Source organism: Ammodytes marinus, assembly GCF_949987685.1.
Source record: "Ammodytes marinus genome assembly, chromosome: 18".
NCBI lineage: Eukaryota > Metazoa > Chordata > Actinopteri > Uranoscopiformes > Ammodytidae > Ammodytes > Ammodytes marinus.
The window spans coordinates 10,225,396-10,250,159 of NC_137222.1; the positions used below are offsets into that span (position 1 = coordinate 10,225,396).

General features: G+C 40.1%; 1 protein-coding gene across 2 annotated transcripts in view; it reads right to left on the minus strand.

Annotated features, from left to right (window-relative positions):
- Positions 1-2,169: 2,169 nt before the first annotated feature.
- Positions 2,170-24,764, minus strand: part of pappaa (pregnancy-associated plasma protein A, pappalysin 1a) — a 92,601-nt gene continuing 70,006 nt past the window's right edge. The window contains exons 20-22 of one of the 2 annotated variants that reach the window (XM_080046872.1): positions 20,420-20,491; positions 19,289-19,387; positions 2,170-8,178 (exon numbers count right to left, since the gene is read on the minus strand). In XM_080046872.1, the coding sequence (XP_079902998.1) occupies positions 8,074-8,178; positions 19,289-19,387; positions 20,420-20,491 (276 nt within the window). In that variant the 3' untranslated portion in view covers positions 2,170-8,073. Of the gene's footprint in view, positions 8,179-19,288; positions 19,388-20,419; positions 20,492-24,764 lie in introns of those variants that run through there. The other variant, XR_013845336.1, reaches the window with a different exon arrangement.

The window sequence follows — 24,764 nt, forward strand, 5'->3', positions numbered from 1 at the left end:
AAATGTCTTCTGTTAGTATGAATCTCTGCTTTCTAATCCCTTCCGATGGAGCTCACAATTTGTGGGTGTTCCAGCAATTGTTAACACATGTTGGAACACCCACATCCAAAAGCAATTGTAATAATGATCTGTTAACTCCAGCACACATTCACTTTTCATAAAAAATTATAGAGTAACTCGAATTCTTGTGATTCTACATAGACCTTCTGGTAACACATCCACAGTTAATGATGCTTGACAGAATCTTTCAAAATATTGCAACATGTCACTCTTATTATATACTTGAGGGGGGCGTAACTTAACTTATAAATTCCAGGGATGCCAATGTTGGTCGGTCTGCCAGTAGATCCACCACTTTGTTGGACTGAAACATCTCAAAATCTGAGGGTGGATTGCCAATACATTTTGTACGGACAAAGAAGCTGCATATTTTTGGTGATCCCTTTTTCATTGAGCACTAACATGCGGTTAACATATTTAATTTTCACTGAAATATCCATTGGTATATCCAATACATTGGATAGAACTTTGGTTCATGACCAAAAACAAGCAAAACCAATAGCATTGCCCTTAGCGTCGGGTGTATTTTTTGTTTGCTCATTGTTTGCTAATCATAGTATGTTAGCATGCTAACACACTAATCAAATATGGTGACAAGGGTAAACATCCATTTTATTTCTCAATATCTGCATATAAGCTATGTCATTGGGAACAGAATCCTGATGTTAGCATTTAAGTCAAAGCCCAATTGTGCTTAAAGGAATACTTCACCCATACGGAACCAGCGTTCTATCATTATAAAATAACTATTATAATACAATGAATGAGGTTTTTCTTCCCTCAGTCTTCCCTTAGTCTTCCCTTGGCCCAGCTGTCCTGTTATTCCTGACCCATACTGTGATGTCACAGTAAGGAAACTGTAGGGTTAGACAGTGAGACCATAAAACACTCTTTCTGCCTTTTCTCAGGCTAAGATGATCCGATTTCAATTTTGTTTGCACATTTATACTAAATAGGATCTACGAGTTAAATACACCTTCATATTCCAACCGGTGAAGTAGGCCTTTAAGTACTGCCTCACAGAGCCAGAAGTCATGCATAATCAGAAGATTACGCGTAGGTATATGTTTAATATCAATGTGTTGAGAGCTTTTTGGTTCAATAATTTCAGTGTAACATTGGTTCCTGAGACCTTTTGAGTATTTGAATTTGATTACTGAATTGTGGAATAGCAGCTGAGGCTATCAACACCAACGTCTAGTAGATAGTGAATAATGCGGTATTGACTCCAATGATTTGTGTTGTTAGGAGGTCAAACCTAATCTGACTTGGTTTTGATCAGCTGATGCACATGACTCATGTCTCCCGCCTGAACTAACCCAGACCTCAATCGAGAAAAGCCCTATGGGTACATACCACTTCATTGAAGTTGCAAAATATCACCACAATAATCTGCATCAGAATAAATGAGCTTGATGGCAAAATTGTGAAATGAGAGTCAGATGAAAATAACTGTAATCAGATTTGAACTTAGCAATTGTAGAAATGCGGTGCAATGCGGTTATTTCCCAGGCTTTAACCAATTTACCACATGATCCGAGTGAAAAATATTTACATTGAGCTGAAAAGGGGGAGGAAATCAGTCACTGAACTAGCAGACAGCTATCCCCAATGAATTACTCTAATTTATATCATTAACTGAAGGTGGCTATGCCTCTCTGCATGTGAGCTGCTGGGAAGCATTTTCTTTTTCCATATCCTTCAGCAAACTATTCCTTTAAGCTCGGATCCAGTTTCATTCCAGTCATGCAACATTAACTGCACTTTAAAAATCAGTAGCTTGATGTTCATTCTCACAAATTAGGCCATTAACGTCACTAGTGTGCCAGGAACAGAACTCAAATTTTGATGCCAATGTATCAATGGAGGCTTAAAGAATGAGTTCCTTTTTTTAAAACGACCCCCCATTTTTGGTACCTTATTGCCTTCCAGAAGAGTTCATAGCAACACCGTATATAGCGGGTTCCAAAATGAACCCAGACATACTTTGTCAGAATATTTTCAGGAAATACTCAAAAAAGAATCTGAACTTTCAAAGAACTGACCACACTCATCCAGCTGATGTTCACTTTAACCAGTGTTTTATTTCTACACAATAAATGACAGCAAAATGAACATGATACTCATCTTTATGACTCTTCCTTATGAAAATATAGTACAGATCAGACATGTTTTAGCCATGTACCATAGCACCAAAAATATATATAATTGCAACTGTGAAAAACAGAGAGAAACATCAACGGAAACATAAAAGTCCAATCTGTTGTATATGTGCCTGAAAAAGTGCATACTGTGTAAGAACCAAAGAGAGAGGATGCCATCAGAGGGAGGGAGGGACTACTGTGTCTGATGGCTACCTTTACAGTGTTGGTGAGTTTCTCAGCAAACACAAAGGCATTGGGATAAGACTCAACATACAGTATGAGTGAGGAGAAAATGAAAGCTGTTGGTGGGTGCCATTCAACCGAGACAAATTTGAAATGAAAGTCAATGCATGAAAATAAAAAACATATATATCAGTCAAGTTTGATTATAATGATCCATTTCAACAGACTAGTGAGACCCAGAAATGGCGATTATGGTTTTATTCATCTGGACAACAAATAAATAATTTCTGACTCAATGGATAAATTCAATGGTTTAGACAACTGACAACAGTGCTTGTACTAAGCCATTATGAACAAATAAATGCTGACAGTGAGTGGTGTGGTAAAGCATCATAGGGTCTTCTTTTTCTTTTCTTTCTTGCAGGTGATACTTTGACACAATGCACAACATATTCACGGTTCATCTCTTTGTATGATAGGTATGATAAAAATCAATCCAAGGGCTACTCCCAAACAGTTAGTACATGGTTTGCAAATACAATCATCATATAATATTATTATTTACATCTTAAAATATATTTGTTGAGCAATCGGGTACGAAACATCGCAGTAATACCACTAGATATCCATATAATATGTAAATACAATTTTTGTACTTCCCACTTAGAAAAAAAGGAACAATTCATTATTTTTTATTTATTGAGGGATTAGGAAACAGACATAAGTGGACCATTTCATAACCAGAGGCCTGTGAGAGGTACTTCATGTGTTACAATACACACACACAGAAAAAAATGTCTTACAACAAGATGGCACATCAGTATTTTTCTCCACAGTGATCTGAGCAAAAATATCAGGGCTTCAGACACTCTTTCTTACACTCCCCCATCGCTTTAGAACGAGTTAGACACTACAAAGTGTCTGCCATTTTTAGACAAGCAATACAACAACCAGGTGTTATGTTTGAAACAAAGGAGTGGCTTTGGTGGAAAATGTGGAGAGGTATCAAAGCCTATATCAGAAAAGCCCGCTATACAAATTGTATCATGCATAGGCTCTAGGTGAGAAGAACTGTGTTCCTTCAGCCTGACTTCAAAAGGCTCTGTAAGCTGGGCAAACATCCTCTCTCATTTTCACAGGACCAGCTTGACCCTGGCAGCCCCGCACCGGCATACCTGACAGTGACAGATGAGGCAGTGTGTGGAGGAGTGGGGAGGTAGGGAGGGGGTGCTGGGAGTCCCAGAGAGGCATGGCTGCCACCCCTAGGAGAAACTCTGACTCATTGGCCCCCGGCTTGTTGCCAGTCAGAGCTGGCTACCCCTGGCCCAGGGGCAGCCTCTGTGAGTACACATTTTCACACCTGGACAAATAGCGAGACAGGCCAGGAAAAGCAGCCCACCCATCCCTACCTCTCCTCTTGCCCACCTTCTACTTTTCCCCCCCATATCCAAGAGCACTCTATCTGGGTCTCTCCATTGGCTGCCTTCTGACCTCCAGTCCTTATTTTCCTTCATTTTTTTGCCACTTGCCCATTTTCTCCTATACCCTCAGCTGGGCTGTATACATATAATCTCTGTGCCTTAAACTGGTCTTTCAAAACAGAATTGTCTATATTATGGATGTATATGTACTTGACCATTATATACTTGGTTCTCTTTTTCACAACTCCTTGTACATATGGCTAAACTGTGCATTTAAAATAAATGAAAGAAAGAGAATCAACTTTACATTCTGGTTTTTAAAGGAAAAGAAGATACACTGCACTCAGTAACATTTGTGGTGAATGCTCATTGGATGTAAGCAGTGTCCATCTATACTTAATGACCAACGAGACTGGTTTGTGTGTGGTTGTGGGTCTGACATGTAAAGAAGACATGTACTGAATGTCCGACCAATGTTTTGACAGCAATGATCACAACGGATTGTGATGAAAATAAACAAAAATGACAGTTTTGACTCACAACCAATTATGTTTTCGGTTATGTGAACAATGTAAAAAATAACTTACATGGACATTAAATATAACTTAAAAAAGTATAACACTCTCAATAAATAGTTCTACTATTTACACCATTGTTATGAGACGCAAAAATGTCACTAAAATACCAAAAATATAGAAGCAGCAAACATTACAGGCATGAGGTACAGCAAGGGATCCTGTGATGGATAGTAGAGAGGTGATGTCCTCATCCAATGCGTAATCTTACACTTCTTTTAATGAATATCTTTGTTAGCTATGGCATATGGGTACCTTCTTCAATATTACCAATATATTTGTTTTCAAGTAAACATACAGTCACGCTCTGTAGCCTTTCTTCAGACATTGACTGATGACACAAGAAATTGTTGAGGAGGACATTTATAAGTTAGTTTCTAGTTCCAGTTTAAACGAGTGAAGGGAAAGGTCCGATGAACGATTTTTAATTTGTCCATTCTGGGGGCTAGAACGGCTTTCCAGTGACCTCAATGGCAGATATAGTGATTGTGTAGTGATTGCTGATCAACCTCTCCCCACTGGTAACAAGAATATGTAAAGCAGCAGTATCTGGAGTACTACCATTACATATCATTGGATAATAAGAACATAATACAAGTCTTTTTTTTTTTTTTACCAGGGCTATATATTTTAAATATAAAGTGTTAAATGCAATCTTTTCTTTAGCCTTTACAGGGTCCTTACAAAGTTTCATATTTCATAAAAGTTACTAAGTCTCTCTAGAGTCCCTTTTAATGGGAATTACACCTTTCCTTCCCATTTGACATCTCGGTTTCTCATCCAAAGTATACACCTTTATCCTAAGATGATATATTACACACACGCTAGGGCAAAAGAAAAGGGAAACACATTTGCAGTCTACTGTGACCATGCATTTCTAAACATAATGTGTTGATGTTGTTGGGAACCCTATTTTTTTTAGGGAGAGTTGGGGCCTGTATGGATGACGGATGGATGGATACATGGGTGATAATGACAATACCTTTCTACCTCATCGATAATATTCAATGCAAAGCCAGTTTAGGTTGGAGAGGAGTATCTACGGCCAGATGAAAATAATACAAATGAAAGGAAAGCGAATAGCAACACAGGGGGTCAAACGACCGGATATCATACAGTTTGTTTCAGATCATCATTCTGACAATAGCAGCTTCTAAACATTTTTTAAAGATATACTTTTTTCTCCTTACATGGAAACTAAAAAGTGCAGTAACTGAGGTCAATAATAAAAACACTGATTAAATATGACATTTTGTAAAAAATGAAATGCATGAAAACCAAAACCAAAAAAAATAAAAACATTGTCCATCAACATATAGTAATATTTACATGATATTTTAGAGTTTTTCTTCTTTTGTATTTGGTGAAAAATAATACCTTCTCACTTTCTCTGCAAGTTGTGTCTTAGTACTTCACTAACATTGGTTTTAAAATGGCATGAAAATTGGTCTTACATTGCCACTTGTGCGGGCTTGTTGTGTACAGTTTCATAAGAATGGTCAGGAATTCTTTAGCAGCCTATTATGAGTCAGAGGGACTTTGCCATTGGCCCAAAATGGAATGAAAAGTCATAATCATGCTGATTGTAACGACTATGGTTGCAGCCAAAAGAGAGCAGCAGAGTTTGGGCCAACATGCCAAGCAGCCTTCATTATTAAATGTGCATGAGAAAAACTAAGTATGTATTTGTCTGGAATGAACGGTAATGAAACATGAATGAAACAGCGATTCTAGCAGCCATGGGAGTTAATTGGTGGGCATGGACACCCGAGTTCACAATACTGAAAAGTGCTGTTCAGAACAACCAAGTGCACTTTTTTACTGCAGAGACAAACGTAACGATTAAATCAATTGCTTAACCACTAGACCCAGAGCAGAATCTTATGGACCTTTGCTCATATTGTGAGTGCAAATGCTGTGTTGACATCCAAATGTTTTTTTTACTGTGTACAACATTGTAGAGAGCCTGCAGAGCAAGAGCTGGTAGTCAAATGCTACTGGCATTGGAGAGAATAAGAGATATGTGTGTAGGCAATCATTTGTGTGTTTGTTTGTGTGTGTGTGTGTGTGTGTGTGTGTGTGTGTGTGTGTGTGTGTGTGTGTGTGTGTGTGTGTGTGTGTGTGTGTGAGTGTGTGTGTCTGTGTGTGTCTGTGTGTCTGTGTCAAATGTGGTCTCCCTCCACCTGTACTCATTCTCACTTAAAGCCATGGCCCAGGTTCTTAATTCTGTACTCTTTTATTCTGTGACTGTGCTATGACAAGCATTGACTACATTCAGAACAGGACTGGGATCATTCTACTTTTCAGTTAAAACTTTTTGAATTAGCGCTCGAGGTAACAGGTAAGTTTTTAAGCGCCATGAGGGAGCAGTTAAAAACTGAAAACTAAAATCACCCCAACCCTAAGTGAGGTGTTATTGATGACATTCTTTAAGTCGTGGTCAATGTATGTTGTATCTTTCCTTGGGCATTTTGGTTAAATGGTAATGACAGTGAGGTTCTGTTTTCTTCTTTTTTGTCTTAGTGCATTTCAGGTGTGTTGTCAACGTGTAGTCTCTAAAAGTATAGTGGACTAACATGCAAGCACAAATGAATGCTATAAAGAGGTACTGTAAGCAGCAAAGCGAGATTATGATTAGAAGATGGCAAGTAGCAGCAATCACAGTAGCAGAAGCCATGCTAAAATGATTTAATTACGTATTCAGGATTTCTCTCAACGTATAAAATCTTCTTAGGAAATTGTGTCTGTGGTTGGTCAACAATGAGCTGTCATTTTTTGTATGTGTTTGTGCATTTTATTTTGGCTTTTGTCTTGAATCTGTGGAAAACGTGACATTTAACATTATGGCTGTCTTATTCCCCACCCAAGCTAGGACTAGCCTTTATAGCCCCTGATGTGCCTATATGAAGAAACACACTTTACTGAAAAGGAGATAGAGGTACTGACTGTCTGACCATTTTTAAACCAGGAATGATACAAGCACAAACGTCTAGCTGCTCAAAAAAGTGTTGAACATGCCTTTAAACTGGCTGAGGATTATTTTTTAGATTTCCTTCATATTTCCAAAAACAAAGCCAACATCAACAAACCCCCCCCCCCAACTTGCACAATTTGATTTAGCTTTGGTTCAATCCTGTGATTGTAGAGCAAGGTCACTAAAATAGACATTGAAGCCAGCACAAAACCGAAAAAAAAGGCATGCTACCTAGGCTTGGTTATGTTTTTGTTTCTTTTTTTTTGTTTTGTTTTTTTGTAGATTTGTTTTCTTAATCTTTCAAAAAGAAAAGTCTTTTTCATGTATTTTTTTTTCTCCTTGCTATATATGTTTTTCTTTTTTTAAATGACGATATTGCAGGGGTTACTTTCCTTTTTAAGCTGAGCAATGAAGTTTCCTGTTGGGAGTTCTCATGAATCCCAGCCTCTATTCTATTTCTTTCTGTGATGAGGAGGGCGGAGCCATTTCAGCTGGTTGGTTGGGTGGTTGCAGTATGGATGGAGAGGTATGCCTGTTAAAGCAGCATGTGCAGGAAATTGGAGGCCGAGAAGGAGGATGGAGGAGGGAGGAGGGAGGAGGGAGGAGGGAGGAGGGAGGAGGGAGGAAGGAGGAGGGGGGGTCTGCCTCGGCCACTCTGGCTGTGTTGGAGCAAAGGTCCTAGGACGTTGAACAGAGGCCGTCCCTTCTCAAACCTGTCACCCCAGGGAATGGACATGCTCATCCCTTCTGTTCTCTATAGCGTTGGGATCCCGACAGGAGCACTCATCCCGTATGTCACAGGACATGGGGAATGGAATCACCTGGGTGGGACAGAGAAAAAAACAGTCACATTCACACTCAGAAAGTCTAATAGCCTGTAACCATACAACCCCCATGCCTCACTGGCTCAAAACCACAGCAATCATTTCAAATTCCAGTTAAGATACCAGGTTTACAAAAACACCAAATTTGCCAAGGTTAGTTCCAGGGAAATGTATTTAAAAAAAATGTGTTGTTAGTCCATTCCCCCCCGAGGGGATTTTTGTGATCTGGCCACTTACAGGACAACGTTTCAAAACAAAAACTGAATTCTGATTTTTCCAGCTCTATGGTTAAGGTTTGGCTGGATTCAAGTAGAAAAAACAACTTGGTAAGGGTTAAGGAAAGATCATGCTTTGGGTAAAATAAAAATGTTAGGGCAACTGTGTGGCCATGGTTATAATAATAACCAAATGCTTAAGGCCATGGTCATGAATTCAAAAAAATGTCAACAACTGTCATCCTTTTTTAAAGTTCAATGTTTTGTTGAACCATTTATCCACCCAAACTTTTCAACTGTGTGGATTATGTTACTTTATAATAGCATCACTTGACATCATCCTTTCCTTCCGTCGTATTTACTACAGCTCTAGAGGCCTTTGTCACATGAACATACAAATAGGGGAGAACGGGGGAATCTGAGGCATCGGGTAATGTGAGCCACCCCCTGTATCTAGGCAACGGAAAACATTTGTGGTCATGTGAGATATATGTTTTCAAGCCCCTCTCATTTCCCCATGGCCCTGAAAGAGAGGACCTCATAGTGCTGTGGTAAGCATGTTTTTTTCACCAAAATGGGTATTTTGCATGTAAAAGTAAATTTTCTTACTGTCAACTAATCAACTGTTGTGCCAAAGCAAATGTATTCACGTAGAAAAACTTATATCATACGTGTTGATGAACTACCAACATATAAAAACCATGTGATGATATTAGCCAAAGATTAGCCTGAAATGCTAAGAGAGGTAGTTTTTCTCAAATTGTGGTGGTGGGGGAAAGTGAGCCAAATGCTGTGGGGGAAAGTGAGCCACTGTCTCACTTTCCCCCACCATGAGGCACAAGTTAAGTTTAGTCTTAAACATATCTGCATGTAATATTACATAACATGTTTTATTTTAATGTCATACATATTGTAGAAAAGCCATCATGCCAAGGAAATACACCAGGAAGACGACCTGGGGCAACCACACGGAAAGAGCATCTTCTCATCTTTCCCTGTAACCTTCAGGGCTGGAATGTAGAGTAGGCCTAGGTGTAGAGTATGACAGGCTGATGTTATAATCCAGTTTGGTCTTCTCCTGTGTTCTGAGTCCCAGGCTCTTCTCACTGGTTCTGATTTTCCTATGCGTTGACCCCCAGACACAAGCTGGCTCTAAGGGTCCTGTGTTCTGACCCCCAGACTGTGTTCTAATCTAACTGGTTCTATCTTTCATTTGAATCTTATTAAAACCTTTTGAATTATAATATGTTGTATTTAATTTTGTTCAGTTACTTTCAAGAAATTTGCTTTGCTTAATTGACCAAACCCCATCATTCTTTTACTAGTCCGACATTAGTTCTGGAATGTGTGGCTAGCTTTCAGGATTCTTACTGTTACAATATGTGTTGTTATAGTAGTTTCAGAGTGGAAAAAGTGGATCAGTTTACCCCCTTGAATTTTCTGGTCTGTCTCAGCTTACCCCACAGCTGGGGTAAAGTGAGCCACATGACAACTTTTTTTAAAACAATCATATTTTCACTGCCCTTTTTCTTGAAAAAATTCTGCTAATGCCCATTTCTAGGACACATCCTGAATTAATGGGAAATGTGTAAATTTGAGTGATAAATCATTTTAGCTCGCTTAGAGGGGAGCAAATGTAAAAAGTGGCTCAGATTACCCCGTTCTCCCCTATGTCATTTTGCAAAAATTTGTGATTTTGCCGTTTTTCTTCGGATTGGACAGTCTCATAGAGTTTGATATTCTTCCCATGTGGTGTAATGGTGCCAACATTTGAAGAGTGCTGAAGAGGGTGGATAACAATTACAGACATGCAAAAAATAACACGGTAAGAGGCATATAATACAAGAGGCAAACTGCTCAATAAGTTGTCTCAATGGAACAAGCTGCCTTGTGATCTTCTAATATCACTCATATTCTATCTAGATCGTATAACTTTATCTCTTATTATGTAACATTTCCAGTGGGCATGTACATATGTCTTTCTCAGAGGTGCCCAGACACACACACACATGCACAAGTTCGCTCACTCTCTTTCTCCTCTTCCTCATACTTGATGTAGACCTTGCAAATCTCAAACAGGTTTGAAATTAAACTGGTGTGGTTCTCATTAGGCCATTTAGTAATGGGTACACACTCTGTGTACAACGTGTACCTAAACTCAGAGCTGAAGTGTTGAAGCGCTGAAACCTCCATAGTGTTGTTGGTATTGTAGTTCTATGCTGTTAAGTTAGGATGACAAAACACCTGCAAGTCAATGAAAAGTGGCAATTCCTGCCGTATGTAAAAAGAATATATATATATTTTTCATTAACACTTTAATTCTACTTGAAGTCCTAAAAGGAAAAGCTTTGGTTCCTTTGGTGTTCATAGAAGACCAACAATATATCAGTCTCAGAATATATCAGAGATTGATATCCCTATTTCACTGGATAGTCTGATGTCAAAGTGAAATACATGGGAAAATAGAACCGGAAGATCAGTAGCCATTGCCCCTGGCGTTTGACGTCACTGGGTAACGTTGGCAATGCGTCACTAGCACCAGCTGCTGCTGCCTTGTTTGCTTGCCTCTCGGGGGGCCTGTTTCAGCTGTTTGGGTACACAAAATGTGTCCCCCTTCTCCAGGCCAAACAAGGAACACATGTGGTCCAAGTCAAGACAGGCAGCAGACCAAGGGCATGTCTGCATTTGTGTCCTGGTGGCTTATCAGATCAATATGTGGGGGGATGGGCCGCTGTAGCTTTTTCTTGTTAGGGTTGAGTGGTATTACCTTTTTTGTACAATGGATTTCTGTACACAATGTAAATGTTACAACAATGCTGGCCACCCTGACCAACACATATCCTTAGCTGACAGCAAGCCCCATGCCAAAGACAGCTATCAGTTCAATGCTATTAGGGAAAGCTGTCTGGCTGCTAAGGGAGGCGTTGGTTCCAGGGGGAAGGTTTACGGCGCTATTATCTGAATATGGAGTAGCTGCTGTATAATTACACAGACTACAACTGTAAAGCCATCAAAGAAATTGCATCATGAGCTAATACTGTCTTGGAGGGTTGGTCAGGTAATTATTAAATGCATTAGCAAAGAGTGAGAAATAAATTAGAATTTCCCATCCCTTAAAGGATGGGGACAATAGTGTCCATTATATTGCCTACCATCAATGTCAAAGTTTGGGACTTTGAAGCTGACTCACTTCCCGGGAGACTGATTAAGGAAGTTAGTCAAAATTGAGCCCGATAATAATGGAATCCTCATTGCTCATTCCCATTTCCCACTAAGATCCTGACCACCGTTTGACAAGTTCCTCAGCTCAGAAAATAAAACGACCAGTGATAGAAATTGAATCAAAAATTAGAAGAAGAGGAGGATGTTTTTTTCTCAAAAGCCTGTCATGGAGTTTGTCTAGCATCAGAGCAAAGTTCAAATGTTAAACATTGTCGGCTGTAGATATGACAGGTTTGGAACTCTCAGTTTGTGAGATTGAGTGAGTTGTAGATTATTATGGAATGACATGGGGGTTCCATGCTAATCAGGACAGGGGGCAGTGATGAAGTCTACCCTTTGAAATGGGGTGTAAAATAAGTTGTATGTGCGGTGTTCTTAATGTGAGAGCCAGGTGAGCAGTGCCCGGACTCCTCTGAGAAAATGAGGCCTGTGCATGTGAGCACTTTACAAGCCCAGGACCCGACACACTTCAGAAACAGCTGTCAAACCGCATGAGTAAATTGAAGCCAAGAACCCAGTGCTCCTCGCTCCTACCTTTAAGTTTGAATAACACCAATCTATTAGTTGAACACTTTCACCTTGTCTACTTTAGATTCTCTTCCTTCACTGTCCCTTTGCTTTATTCCTCCTCTCTCATGCAGCATACCACCCCCACGTCTCCACCCACTTCCCTTCTACACCTTACTTCCCCTCCAAGGCCACCTCTGTTTATCTCTATCTTGAAAATGATGGTGGGTGGCAAATTTGACATGGTTTCCTTTGACCTTGACCTGCAGGGTGGCTGGGCCAGCTGCCACATCTGGCCCTGACTTGAGGTTCTCTCTGAGTGGCTGGGAAATGAGACTGGCGTGGCCTTGTGGGCCTGGGGGCCCTCATTCTGCCCCATGTCCCAGGGCTGGAGGAAGGCTGGGGAAGGACACCCACTAACAGCAACATGAAAGCCCTTTCTGAAGAACGCAGATCTTGTCAGAGCCCCATCCTACCATCTCAAGAACAGGTCAAAATAACACAGAGTTCCCTCTCATTTCTGCGTGTGCAGTCTGTGCGTGTCAGCCTGGGGGGGGGGGGGGGATCCTGGGGAGAGGAACTGGCTGATCTCAGGGATATAAAACACAGCTTCTCATTAGCAAATTACAGGTGTCATTAGAGTGAATTTTAACTAGCAACATTTTTGTTGATCTTCAAAGTATATTGAGAAATGTTTTAGGGAATACAGTGCAACTTGTCTTTTTGTAAATAGATACATTAATATATGCATAGCCATCTCAAATGTAATCATCTCTGTTCACAAGAGTAAGGGGGGGAAACGACAGTTGCAGCACTATTGCTTGTTCATGGTGTACAGCAACAGTCAAAATAAACTGTCAGTGTGACATTTGAAAAAACAACTTAAGCTATAATATGCGGATGCTTATTTATACCATTTGCCATAAGACAAAAGGTAATAAAGCAATGTGGGTACCTGCTCCTATCTGTGTCCCCTTTAACTGCTCTAGTGGAGCATTGGCAATGAGAAATAAAGTCAAGCTAACCACCAGGTATTTAAAAAAAAGAGAGACCTGTTGATTGCGTGTGTTTGTGGCATCTACTTCTGTGAATATTTGATATAGAACATGTTAATGAGAGGAAACTGATAAACATCATACCATCATCTAAATCTAAAAAATCTTCAGAAGATGGCGCTTTAGAAATGTGTTCTGTTTGTCTCATAAAGTAATACTTTAAATGTAAATCTGATATCAGCCAAAAAAAAAAAAAGTAAAAGAAGTAAATTACACTTGTTATTTTGAAAGGGTTTTGTCTACTATGTGAATGATCAACAGAGACAGAGAGGTTAAGTGGTCAGGTGCTGCCAAGGTGGCATTCACGAACCATCAGCTTAGACATAAACATCAATCGTGACACATATACCGAGTCATGTAGTGTGCATACTTGTGCCAGACTGAGGGTTACAAGCAGGGTTGAGGGACTGGGAGGAATCTCAGCACTTACCACCACCACCAACGCAGACAGAAAAAAACCTTTAAGCACATTTACAAAAAGTTGGCGAAGCCGAAAACTATATAATCGGTGCCCTCTGAGTACAGCTTCCAGCATCCAAGAAAGGAATTCCTTCCAAAGTAGGGGGCGTGGGGAGGTGGGGGGGACCTACAAAAGGTGGTCTTGCGCAGGCAACCCTCAAAAAAGGCATACTCCAAAAACCCTTGCCTCCTCTCCTCCCTGCCTCTCCAAATCCAGCCAGCAGCTTGCAACTATTAAGGGGAGATCCTGTGGTGACCTTACGTGCAGCCAGTCCTTGCACCTTCAAAGCTTCTGGGGTGGAATAATACACAGCAAGTCATCCAGAACTCCTTAATACACAAATCTCCACCAAAATAAAAGACGAGGGAAGCATATGCTGGGAAAAGGGAGTGAAAGTAAGTGAGCAGCTGAGTTCCATTGCTTTCCACAAAACTATTATTTTTCTTTATTCTACCCCCTGTAAGTCAGCTCTTATCAGGATGAAACTACGTTTTACGAGAAAACATAAGAGGTGATTAATAATTGCTAATAACGTCAAACCTACAATAGGATCCAAGCTTGTTTTGAAAGAGCAGAAATTGCCCAATTGTTGTATCTGGAAGACATTTTATGGTGTTCCAAAAATTCAGATTTTTCATATTGAACCGTTGAATCATTTCAGATTTGACAGGCATGGCGTTTGATGCCGGGAAACATAATAATAAACAATCATGCAGCTGCTGTAGAGAAGTCACTTCAGCATCTTCTGCAGAGGAGGAGGGAGCAGATGTTTTCACCAGTGCGTTGTATCTCCCCCATCAGTGGACTGAAGATATAGTGGTATGAACATTTGGTTTTAGGTCACAGAGTAAACAAGTTTTCCCCTTCATCTCCTTACCAAAGATCAGAGGGTAATAGTAGATGTTTGCGCAGGCGAACAAATAAAAGGGGTATGTCTGTGTGTGTGTGTGTGTGTGTGTGTGTGTGTGTGTGTGTGTGTGTGTGTGTGTGTGTGTGTGTGTGTGTGTGCGGTTGTATGAAAGGGGTTATATCATTGTTCTCATTTGCTGTGTCACAACACACTAGGGACAACAACACTGAGTTGGATTAGTCACCAGACCAACTGGTGGCTGGCTTTTCATGTGCTGTGTGTGTGTGTGTGTGTGTGCTGTGTGCGTGTGTGCGTGTGTGCGCGTGTGCGTGTGTGTGTGTGTGTGTGTGTGTGTGTGTGTGTGTGTGTGTGTGTGCGCGCGTGCGTGCTTGTATGTGGGTATGAGAGAATGTGAGTAAAAAAAAAATGTGAATGACTATTTGAAAGTGAATGGAGAAAGACTGAAAGAGTGAATGAGAGGGGGAAATGGTTCCAACATAAAATTTAAAATCCTTTTTTCAAATAGAAATATAGAAATATATGCTTTCTAATTCACTTCTTAATATACCAAAACAAATGGAATTTAAGGGATAGCATTGGGATGACTGTCAGACATACAGTAGCTTAGCAAAATTTTTGGAGTGCAGGCAGGTATTTTTAGGGTGGAGTACGTGGGATTGAATTGAAATAACTATGTTCATATAATATGGCACAGAGGAAGGAGTTGTGTCATGCTAAACAGAGCAATTGTTAGAGGAATTAATATACGTATAGAATATCACCAGGTTTCGCAATGACAATCATATAAAATACCTAATAAAAGACAGTGTGATTTTAAATACACCCATACAGTAAACAGATAAGAGATAACGAATACATTTTTTTTTAGGTCTTCCATGACACTCCTTGAACCATAACAATTAAACAAATGCAATCCAACCCCTAAATCTACTGCATTTTTGCTCAGTTGAGCTAAACCATTAAATACACATTAAAAACACAACATAATATGTCTCTGTGTATGAGCCAGGACCAGTTATAAATGCAGAGGGTTCATCATTGGCATCAAATGACATAGGCCTACACTGAGGCACAGACAAAAGATGTTTGGCAACAAAATGTGTGTTCTCGAACAATTAAACAAGTTGGGATGAAGTCTTCCCTTGAGGTCTGGAAAAGAACATTGATTTCCCACAGAAGAGTAAAACACTGCCTGTCTTTGTCACCCAGCAAGTGTGTGATTCAGCATCTCAGAGGAGACTGTCATAAATGAGTTACAGATTCCTTTTGTCAGATATTGTGTCATTTTTGAGGTTTTTATGCAACTCCGTCCTTGGTGGACTGCCATGCCTGTGTTTAGTTTGAGGAAAATCAGAATCAGGTGGAAAATACTCTGTTTCTGTTTTGACTGAGTTGATCAAACAGGGATGACTATAAGGATAAGCTTTGCCCAAGAGGAATAAACAACTAAATCCAAATGCCTTACTAAGTGCAAGTACCAAAACGATAATACATGAGAATTAAATTTAAATGCGGACGACATTGAACAACAGGATGAAGGTTGTCTGGAAAATAATTTATAACTGACATTTAGGTTAATTGTAGTTTAATGCAAATAACGTATGTTTATATCAGCCGAGGTATTAAGCAACATGTGTTGCAGGCAAGCAGCATCCATTACGAAATGGACTCACAAACTAACAAGCGCGAGGGGATTTTATCAAACATCTGGCTTTTATCTGTCCCCCCATATCAATTTTCATCAGCTTCATTTCTTAGTGTTTCCTTTTTGTTTTCCCTCACCCACCCACAGTAACCTTCCGTGCTCCCTGCTCCTGGCAGCTGATAAATTAAATTATGATTGGTTATTAGTTATTTCAGAGCAATCTTTTTTTTTTTTTATCGTTCTGAATACTTTCCTGGGGACCTAGTTGTGGAAAACATCAGTCAGACCTTTCTTCAAACAATGCCAGGGCAAAATGCTTTAAGAACATGTTGACAGTATCAGTTCTTGAGCCCAGGTAATCCACTTACTGTATGTTACTGTAGCAGCCCTCTGCAAAACAGCAATTTTTCAGTAGTTGGATTAGAACTGCTCTACAAGTCATCTGTTACTGCTGGTGTGACAGGAGTTAGTATCAAGTAGGTAATTTGATCCTCCATTTGCCTGTAGTTATTACAGAATCGGTAACACCTGTTTTACAGACACTACTATTGACCATCGGCATGTAGTATCCTTGGCTTGGACAGCAGTGGTAAACCTGTGCCAGATTCCTCTACAATGATTAAAGCCCTAATGCAATCACATTTTTAACCGAAACTTTTTTTTTCATCATCAGCAGCTTTTTTATAATTAAGAGGGAGAAAGAAAAGAGAAATAACTACTGATATGACTAATCCACTGGAGTGGTGTGTCTGTTTGATTGACAACAGCTATCTATCTATCTATCTATCTATCTATCTATCTATCTATCTATCTATCTATCTATCTATCTATCTATCTATCTATCTATCTATCTATCTATCTATCTATCTATCTATCTATCTATCTATCTATATATCTATCTATCTATCTATCTATCTATCTATCTATCTATCTATCTATCTATCTATCTATCTATCTATCTATCTATCTATCTCAGTTGCATTTAAAGGCTCATCTTGGATTACAGATGTTATCCGTAAGATTTACCTCTAGTTTATGGTCTGTTAAGTACTGTACCTATCTATCAAATAGTCAAGGTAAAACAATGGTGATGGAGCATATGACCCACTGATGAAAAGTGCCTGTATTTGCTACTTTGCCAGTAAGACTATTGGTGTATCTGTTTCGACCTGCCGAGTGCAGTAGTGCAGTAGTGCTGTAGCGATACACACTCTCTCTGTCTGCACTTCTCATAACTTCTGGGTCACAATGGCGGATCAGAACACAAAGTGAAAGCTTTAGGCGGGTGAGATCTGACAATCTACTGACTTCATACAAACTCTAGTCCAGAAGCGCCTGCAATATATCCACTGAAACTTGCATCAACAAATGTTATTTTCAAACTATAGATGTATTACTTTACACCCAAACATAAGTTATTCAGTTAAACTGACCATGACCGCCTTTTAATGTACAACATCCTAACACCAACAAGACCCATGCCCTACTCTGATCTCGCCCAGCTTAACCTCTTGTTGCTGTAGTAATCCAATGGACTCTATCCTCCCATTGGAATCTGTCAGTAGAAGGAAGTTATGCAAGTTCTGGCTGAGCCCCTGCACTGGATTGGGGCCAGAAGATGTAGAGATGAGATAGTGTCAATCAACAGCAAAAACCACTTCAGGAGTGAGGTCATTTCCCAGTGGGCAGCTCACCAATCTCCTTGCTGCTATCAAACTTAGGATTCAATATAGCTTACTGATTCTCAAGTTTTGAATAAAAACTGAAAGAAATCATGGACCTCTGGATCTCTTTCTTGCTGAAAGTAGCATAGTGCAATCAAATTTATTAAGACTAGCCTAGTTGTTAAGAATCGTAAACATGATATTCCCAGAACTCATTTTGCCAGACAGAATTTAGTGATAACTGTAAAACTCTCAGTGATCTTGAACCTGTTCAAATCTGTTTTGTCCACTTGCAATGAAATTAACATGTCAGGTTGTAAGGTTTGATTGATTGAATTAAATGCATTTTCGAGGAGTGCTATTGTTTTGTGTTTGTATAGTACATATCGCTATGCATCTATACATGTGCTGGGTCATGGTGTTATAGCACTCTTTCTCAAGGGCAAGTACAAAGTGCTTGAACCTATTGAATATGTGTGTGATTGGCCATTCAATTGCAGAATATAATATAATTGATTTACCTACAAAATAAGTGCTTTCAGGACCAATGTTTGCCAGGAAAGAAACATGACTAAGAAGAAACCATTACATTCATTCAATTGAACTAAAGTGGACCAGGAGCATCCTCATCCCAAAAGAGGAAAAGAGTCTCTCCACCTGAGGGACACTGACACAGCCAGTGAGACACATAGACTGCAATAAAAATGCAGCCAGACCTACGGATGGATATGCTAGGAATAGGCTACAACTAAAGTCCCTCGTCAGATTCATAGAAAGGTCAGGCCAAAGTAGCATATCCTGCAGCGCACAAGCCACAATACACTTCCAATAAGATCCCTTGCCAGCAGCTGGCTGGAATGAGAAAGTACCTCCCTGAATTAAGAGCAGTACTACCACAAGGATGACCAAACTTTTCGTAACACTCAGCTTAAAGCTGAAATACAACACATTGGATTAAGTATTGACTATTACGAAAAAGATATTCTTATAGTCATGATCTTAACCCTCTGTTATATTGTAAATGTTGGGTGGTGGGTAACTTCCTACAGACATAGAAAACCAAAAAAAAAGATTATTTGCATTTTTAGGAAAACTGAATATTGATGAATTCTGAAAACTCCCACTCTCCTGGATGTGGACATAATAATCTATCTACCAGCAACTTCAGGTCAGTTGGACACAAGGAAAAGGAGGGAAGAGTTTGTTGAGAGATGTTCCAAGAAGGTGAAACACAGCATTCATCAGCAATATATTCAGGTGTGTTTTCCATTATACTTACCTAGTGGAGGTAGACAAATTGATGCATAGCAGTGAGCAAGCCCAAGTGGGTTAGGCACAGGGAAAGGGACCAACGCTCACATGTGGGAGTTGGGATCTATTCTAAGCTATGTGTGACCAGGACCAAATCCAACATCATCTTTTTGTCTGATGGGTGAGCTTTATTCTGAGGTTCACAAATGCAACTAACCTTCTTGGTCTTGACAGTGGATTGGCAGCAGTCTCCTCCGTCATAGTTACAGAAGGCTCTGTTGTTGACCGAATCACAGTAGTTGTCTCCCATGAATGGCTACACCGGAAAGAGATAGCAAGTAGACAATAACAATATTATATAATAGCTAAAATTCTAAAAAAAAAATACAGAAGAAGCCTTTTGTTTGGAAGTAGTGGCTTCCTCTAGAGACATTTTGGGACCTTCTAGAGTTCTATGGATGTATTTGCTGATTCATGTTATACATTCAATTTCCCTCATCATTCAATGTGACTTTTTAAGCCCCTTAGTGGGACTGACCAGTAAATCAAACTGAGGACACCATAAACTATTCACCGCACAAAACACTCCAATAAGGTGATTTATTGGGTTGGCCCCACCCTCTCCACTTGGGTTACCAATCAGATTATACAACTGGCCTAAACTCAGTCGATGATATCATTCTTCCATGGAATGACGTGGAATTCTTTCACATGTTGTATACACATGTGAATGCACCAGGACTGATGGGTTTACCATCTGATCGCATAATCGCATGTATAAAGGCTATTGTCACAAGCAATAAATCAGTAATTACATCAGATTTCAGCAAGTTAATCAGTCACCTCAATTACTCTGATACCAGATACCCATGTAGCAACAGGATTTCAAGCTTGCTTACAAATGCTAACAACCTTCTGGTGACAGCCACCTGAGCCCCCTTTGCAGGTGGTTGTCCTCAGCAAGGAGGCGTAAGAGTAAAACAATATCAATGTGGGCAATAACTTGCTGGTATGTTAAAATATAAGTGTATTTTTAAATGTGCTTCCACATCTATCTAGAATAAAACTAGCCAAGGATCTTAGTCCTACGTAGAAGTATTGTTAGAATTGTAAATCCAAATATTCAGCTAAGCATGTCTGTGAGTATGTTTTCTGTTTTCACGCTATATCTAGTAAGTGGAATCTTCTTTATACATTGGCCACTTTAATCCACTGCAAAGTGTCTCGGTCAAATTTCTCATCCCTCTGTCTAGTTTCAGAATAAGAAAAGTGGAAGGAATAAGAACTTAAAGTATTGTAGGTTAGAAAAGACACATAAACATAATAATAAATCAGGTTGAGCCCTTACCTCGCATCCTTTGAGGCAGTGGAGCAGTTCTGGGTGTGGGTACCATTTCAATCCCATTGTACAGACTATATTCTGGAAGGTAAGAGAAAAGCTTTGGTAAGGTGTAAGTTATTAAGAAGTGTTTTTACAGTGGCTTGGAGTGTTAGGGTTACTGTTTGTGCAGAATGTAAAGCATTTGAACATCTTTGCCAAGAAGGTGTTTTTCTATTTACCTGCATTTTATTCCACATAACTCTAACTCCGACTAAAGTCACTGGGAATTTACCAGCCGCACACAGAAAAACACAAACCTGATGCGGTGAAACAAAGGCGTTATCAAAAGGGCTCATGTGCTGCACATGGGGACTTTGAAAGTGAATCCCTCTTTGATTTACACTGACTTTTTGCCCCCTCAGAACAAAGCTGAATAAATTGATTTTGACGAGATACAACTTGATAGAAAATGTTTTTTTTTTTTCATAACTAAGTCATGACCCCCGGAGGGCAAGGAGCTGGGAGCAAGAGCGAGAGAAAGGGAGAGAAAAAGACATTGAAACAAGAGCACCGTGTTATCAAATATCTTTGCAGAATGTGTGGAATCCCTTCCTGTTCCCCTACTGTGCTCTTCACTGAAATGCCACAGAAAACATTTCTGCTCAGGGCAGGTGGTCAGTTACTGTGGAAAAAGCTTGTGTAAACGCATCAATGTAGGCATACACTTTAGGTACCTGAGATAATGCCTCTGGATGGGCATGTGTGCGTTTTGCTGAGTGATTGTCTCAATACAGGGTGTGTGTGTAAGGGATAGGGGCAGTTGTATGGATGAGTCTACATATGGAGAAGTCAGCAGGTGAAGTAGGATTGTGTTTACAGCATAAACATGAATAGTAGTGTGCATGATCAAAAGTGCCGTCCACAGCAAAAGACCGGCTGACCTCAGATGGTCCATTTCACAGAACCCCCTGTGCCCAAATACAGTATCTCCCAAAATTGATGTGTGTTTCTTTTGTTGCTGCAAACTCAGGTATTGTTAATTTCAGTGTTGTCAGCAAATCAATGCAAAAAAACTAAAACAACATAGACTGATAACCGAGAGCTGCATAGCTGAGTAACTGTTCCACTCCTTCGATGTAGTGACTATAGGAGAACACATAACGTTGGGTTTGTTCACAGCATAGGTGACATTTTTTTCAACTACTGTACTTTTAGTCCCTTTTTTTCCCAATGCGGTGATGTCATCCAGAAACTCCTCTCTCTTCCCCTCTCTCCGAACTTTCTCTCTCGCTCTCTCACTCTTTTTTTCCCTCCCTCCCTCAGCCAGGCCGTAAATCATGATAACTCATGATCGTGGCCTGGCCTCACCCCTCACTACGTATAGGTTCCTCACCCTCTCAAGCCTCCCCGGGGCGCTGATACCACGTAAAAATAGATCCCTATCTCAGCGCACCACCACAGACGAGGTCATGTCATGTAGAAAATGACTAATTCCACAGGAAGCCCGACAGGGTAATTTTGCTGATAAAGGGGAGGGGAGGTGGGTGCTGCTGCTGGGGGCGCAGAATAGTTAGAGATATAGGGACAGAGGAAAAAAGTATAAGAGGAGGTGGAGGTATACGGAAGCAGTGAAGAATTCTAAGTGGGTCACACTAAGAACCGAAATACAACAAGTGTAAGAGCAATAAATCAACATCACTTGTTATTAAGGTGGGAAACATTGACCTCCAACTCAGCAAAGTAGAACTACTGTAGAAAGTAGATTTGAGGACATGCATTCTGTTTTAGTTACTGTATGAAGAATCCAATCCTGGAGGGAGATAGAGAAGTATTTTATGATGTCTACTGTACTCCTACTTTTACTACGACTGCAAACCGTTGTCAAGATTGATTCATATTTCCACCACCGCAACCCTTTTCCTGTTCTTGTTTCCCTAATACCATTTCATGACAGCGCCTGTGCATTTCTTGTATCTTATACCACAGCCATATGTGTCTGACATATACAGTAGGGGTATTTTTTTTTTTTACTTCCTGTTGCTTCATTTCTTGTCCTATAACTAATGGTCAACGCTCTCAAGGTGGACCGTAAAGGATTCCCTAAGACTATGGCATTAGTGTAATTACAAACATGACATCAAATGACAACATTTTCCAATGTCTGTCTACTCATCGTTGGGATGTGTGTAATAATTTCCATCACTGTCGGAAAAAGTGTTGCTTATGTGGCTATGGATGTCTGTCGGTTATGCAATTTGACTGTCCTGGCATTACATACATTACCACCAACACAGGAACTCTGAGTTCAATCTATTTGGAATCTATCAGTTGACAGTTAGTGGCACAGGACACAACACTAAACTCCACACTACCAGCAAAAACTCCTGACCCATCTCTGACACACTCACCCCTTTGAAACCCCCATACCACCACCCTCATCATCTTTAACTTATCTTATGCTATCCGGTGCCCCCCAAACAGCATAGCCCTAGATCTCAAATTACCACTGAGCACAAACTCATATCAATGACACAAATCCATGAAAAACAGATCATTTCATGTCCACGTGTCTCAAAGTAGCACTCCTCTCTCCACCACAAAAAGTTGCTGACTCAGTGTGACTCTGAAACAAAAACAAAAGGAGTTGTAGGGAGAGAAAAAAAATAATACAGCGAGAAACACAATGTGTTCCTTCACTTGGCTGTTCCTTCTCTAGTTACGAAACTCGATGCTATTTAGTAAGATCTGTCTCTGTCTCTAAAAGCTAAAAGGGCGTTGAGCTGACAAAAACACTTTAAACTAATTGCACATCCTTGACATCAATCAAGTTAAATGGGGGAGAGTGAAAATACAAGAGTAGGTGTAGTCTAGTATTCTTTACGTACGACAGACACACACACACACTCAAACACACACATACACAAAAACGCACACACATACACACCTTTGTATGCACCATAGCCCTATACTCGCCTCTTAATCCCACCCACAAACTTCATAATAATCTCAAATGAGCCCATGGGGTGCCACTCATATGTGATCAACCCACTCCCACAGGGATAAGGTGTACAATTCCCCCCCCCCATCCTGCCCCACCATAACCTCTAACCTCTGTGTTGTGCTACCTGCCACTTTAAACAAACAGTGCTTAATCAGTGGACTCGGGAGCTATGAGATATATCTAAATCCATCTCGGTCAGTAACTAGTGAGTGTCATAGGTTCAATTCAGAGAAGTACAGTATTACTGATGACTGGCCATGATAGGGTTTTAAAAACCTGACCACAGCTGCAGTGGGGGTCAAATGATTGACAAGACATCTTCAGAAGGCTATTTTGTTTTGTTTCACTGCGGGCTATTTGTGGTTATGACAAATAGGGGAGAACGGGGTAATTTGTCACATGGGTTGGATGTCACATTCGTTATATCTCGCCACCAGAGCGTGCTAGCTCTGAAATGTTGATATAAAAAAGGTCCAGAATTGGGATCAGAGGTCACATACATAGACTTCCTTGGAGGAAGACAGCTGCATTTCAGGTGAGAGGATGTTTTGTGTTTTTCATGTCAAATTCAAAATATTTTGCTTCTCAGTATTTTTCTTCTAGGCTTTTACGCAATGGGTTTATAACAAAACACTTGTTACCCTCAGAAAGTGTGAAGGGTAAACTATAGTTTAGATTGTGGTTAGCAAGCTAATTAGTTGTCAGATGGTTGTTGGCCTTGATGCTAGCAAGAAATTCAAGTTGGGGTTGGTCGTCAAATTTTTTGGGGGGTTGGTTGTCACATGTTATCTCAAGGCTGCAGCCAGAAAAGGAACCCAATAACGAAATAAATTGTCAAGCTGTATCCTCACTGACACCCCAGATAAGGAAAGAATAGAGCAGGAAAAGGCAGCTAGCAAGCAAAAGAAAAAAGGGCAACAAAATCAAAACAACCCAGTGCATCCCAAACTAGACCAGCTGCCAAGGCTACAGAACGTTATGTAGGCCTATTTGTCAACTTGACAATGCAATTAAACATTCAAATTTGGTTCTGCCTCCTTGCCTTCTTTTTAAGATTTTTCCCATTAAGATAACATTGTGACAAACAACCCTTATAGTGTGTGACAACCGACCCCTTGATGGGGTTGGTTGTCACAATGTGTCAGAGTGTCTTTGATGGTAAATTACTTCTTCATTACAATAAGTTGGAAAAAAAGAGAGACACACATTTCTAGCCAACACCTTAAGCTTCAATTTAATGTAGGAATGGCTATTGACAGATGTTTTGGTGATGAGCAATTCTCACTAGAGTAAAAAGTGTGCCTACTTACCCCGTTCTCCCCTACATGGGAGATTGAACAGTACAAATCGCACAAGTAAGTGTGTTGTCAA